The sequence below is a fragment of the Athene cunicularia genome (genome assembly GCF_003259725.1).
Source record: "Athene cunicularia isolate RWA chromosome 3 unlocalized genomic scaffold, athCun1 chr3_part1, whole genome shotgun sequence".
Lineage (NCBI taxonomy): Eukaryota > Metazoa > Chordata > Aves > Strigiformes > Strigidae > Athene > Athene cunicularia.
Genome location: NW_020799097.1, coordinates 34,420,115 through 34,422,992, shown reverse-complemented (window position 1 = coordinate 34,422,992; position 2,878 = coordinate 34,420,115). Strand labels below are relative to the sequence as shown.

The 2,878-nt window shown below is 43.3% G+C and overlaps 1 protein-coding gene across 1 annotated transcript in view; it reads left to right on the top strand.

Moving 5' to 3' along the window:
• Positions 1-2,878, top strand: part of LOC113477638 (cytochrome c oxidase subunit 7A2, mitochondrial) — a 3,855-nt gene that overhangs the window by 436 nt on the left and 541 nt on the right. Inside the window, exons 2-4 of the mRNA XM_026844077.1 lie at positions 385-394; positions 1,091-1,180; positions 2,624-2,708. Coding sequence (XP_026699878.1) covers positions 385-394; positions 1,091-1,180; positions 2,624-2,708 — 185 coding nt within the window. The remainder of the gene's footprint in view (positions 1-384; positions 395-1,090; positions 1,181-2,623; positions 2,709-2,878) is intronic.

Below are 2,878 nucleotides of genomic sequence, written 5' to 3'. Positions count from 1 at the left end.
GGGCTCCCTCGGGGACTGTTGGCTCCCTCCCGGGCAGCGGGCCTCGGCCACCCGGTGACCGCCCTGCTGGCCGCGCTAACGCCGGGTGCTGCGGAAGGAGCTGCTGAGGCGCGGGGGAAGTGTTACATTCAGGTCCAGGCCCATTCGCTCCACCTAGTGCTGAGCTTTAGGTACTGGAAGGGATGGGAGTTGGGTCAGCGGGTATAGGGTACGCGTAGTCTGTCTCTAAGGGGGTAAATTTTATAGTGTGTTTCTTTGGGGTGGGGAGGACGTGTGTTGTTTTATTACTTATAACCAGCGTCATCTGGATGCCTTCCCCTTAGTTGCTTTTTTAGTGGTGGTAATCTCGTGAGGAAGGATCAGTGTTACCAATGTTTTTTGAAGGAGACTGCTGGTGGTTTAGAGGTACAGCTGGCTTTTAACTTTGAGAATTGACATGTTAGCGAAGGCAGAATTTGAGCCATCAGAAGAATTATAGATCGTGGGTTTTGGTGGCCTGGCTTGTGCTAACGAGCACCTGTATGATCTGACTGAAAACATTCTAGCTTAGGGTGCAGCAGGGTGTCTTTAAACTCTGTGTTTGTGTGGATGTGGGGTGACTTCTTGAGCATTGTGAAGGTTAGGTCCTGTGCTGGTGGCTAGCAGGTGAACTGCGGCTATGACAGAAGATCCTTGTCTGCACAGACATGTTTGTCTTAAATATTATTATCCCCATCGCTAGAGTCAGATGCAGCAAATGGTGCCTAAAACTGAGATCTAAGGGGCAGAAGTTGAGGTTTCCCCCAAAAGGATGCTAATTGTGAAGGTTATCTGTTCATATCTGTTGTATCTTACTGAAAGTAATTTTCCTGAATTTTTCTTTATAGGTAACTAGTTAATCAGTACTTTATGTAGTGTGGTGAAAGACTGACTGAATTCAAAACCAGTGAGTTTTGGTGAAGTTTGGTTGGTTTGCTTGTTTGTTTTAAAGACTTGATTTTCTTCCTGTCCCTTCTACTTTTGTCTTATTTTTAAAAGAACTATTTCTACCAATGTAGATATAGCTGAAAAATGTAGCAGTTTTTAAACCACTGTTTATCCTTTATTTTAGGGTCTTCGCCAAATTTCCCAGAGGACCATAAGTACTGCTTCACGCAGGCAGCTTGAAAATAGAGTTCCTGAGAAGCAGAAGCTTTTTCAGGTATTGTGTGAGCACTGATTGTAGAATAATGAGGTTTCAGATATCATAGTTGCATATGTTTTGTTTCTAAAGAACTGATGAAAGTCCTCTTTACATCTGAGGTGAGCTCTTGAAATCAGTTGTATGACTACAGTGTTTGAAATCAGCAGTTATTTTCTACAGAGATTATTTGTACATGCATACTTGACTTGCTGACTCTCTAGGCTTTTTACCCATAAAATGATTTGTACCCTAGTTTTGTATGAACAATAGGTACTGTACAAAGATAAAGTACGCTGAAATGAGATGGGGGAGTATGTCCTAAGAATGGAGAAAAACAGCAAATGGGAGGACAGAAGTACAGTGTAAAGTTAAACCTGCAGTCTTACAGCTATATCTATAGCTCACAGATGAGCCCCATAATTCTTAATGACAATGTGGTATTATTGTACATCTCAGTTTTGAAAACAGTGAAGGTCTTAAGGGGTTGGATTCACTCCTAGAAAATTACTGAATCTTTAAAAATAATTTTGAATTACTTCCTGATTGATGGGGCCACTGAGTGAGAAGTAGTGGATCTTCAAGTGCCAAAGCAGTGGATATTTCAGAGCATACTCCCAGCTGTGAGATGTAACCTGGAGCAGTAGCTTTCTATTGAGAATAGACGAGACTGGGCTTCAGCAGTGTGAAAGGGGAAAAATATCTTAGAAGCCCCAGTTTAATAGTTTTTCTGTCTTGTTGCTTTCCTTTCCCCCGAAAGAGAAAGCCAGTCTTGTTGGGACAGTGCTGAAGGAGCACAGTGTTTCTTGCCAGCCAAGGGGTGGTGGGATATTGGTGATGGGTGAGGTCAGAGGTTCTGTGTCTGCTGGCAGAGATCTCTGGGTGTAATTTTTCCTCTTCCCTTTCCTTTCCTGTGGGGCAGCAAGTTAAGCTGGGCTGTGTTGTGGGTCACCAGCGCTGGAGGCCAGCTTGAATTCCAGAGCAGCATGAACTTGCTGGCAGGGGTAAAGATCATGTGGATCTGGTGTCTGGGAGTTTTACTTCGGGTGGAGCAAACTAATTTCCAGTATGACACCAGGTTACAGTAGAGGCTCCTCCCCTTGTCGCTCCTTAAGCAGGGATTGACTGTACTGGAGACAGATGGGAAGTTTCTAGGGCTGGTTGTCATAACCTGTGCACCCGAGGGGGCTGGAAACTGGTGTCAGAGGTGTTTAGTCATCTGCCAATCACTGCCTTAGAAATGAACGTACACATCCTTTACTGTACTTCTCTAGTGAGCGATCACCTGATAACAGAGTGAAAGCATGAAAGACAAAGTGGAATCTAAATAAGGTTCAGTGTTTTGGGGAAGTTAAGAAGATAATTCGGGGAGGTAATTCTTGTTCTGGGTAATTTTAGTTATATTAACACAGTATTGCAAGAACTGTCCTTAAATAGTTTCTTTTTGTCACTTGTTTCCATTAGGAGGATAATGGCATCCCAGTGCATCTTAAAGGTGGTCTAATGGATGCTCTGTTGTATAAAGTCACCGTGGGTCTTACGGTTTTTGGTAAGGCTACTACTAAAAGATTTATGCTTTGGTACAACTTCCAACATGCTGATATTAAAATACTTTTTCTTTGGTACAGTCTCCAACATGACCAGTGTTTCCTCTGTAAATTAGTTAGGCAGTTCCTGTAGTCTCTTCTTTAGAACATGCAAAATGCATATTGGGGGGGG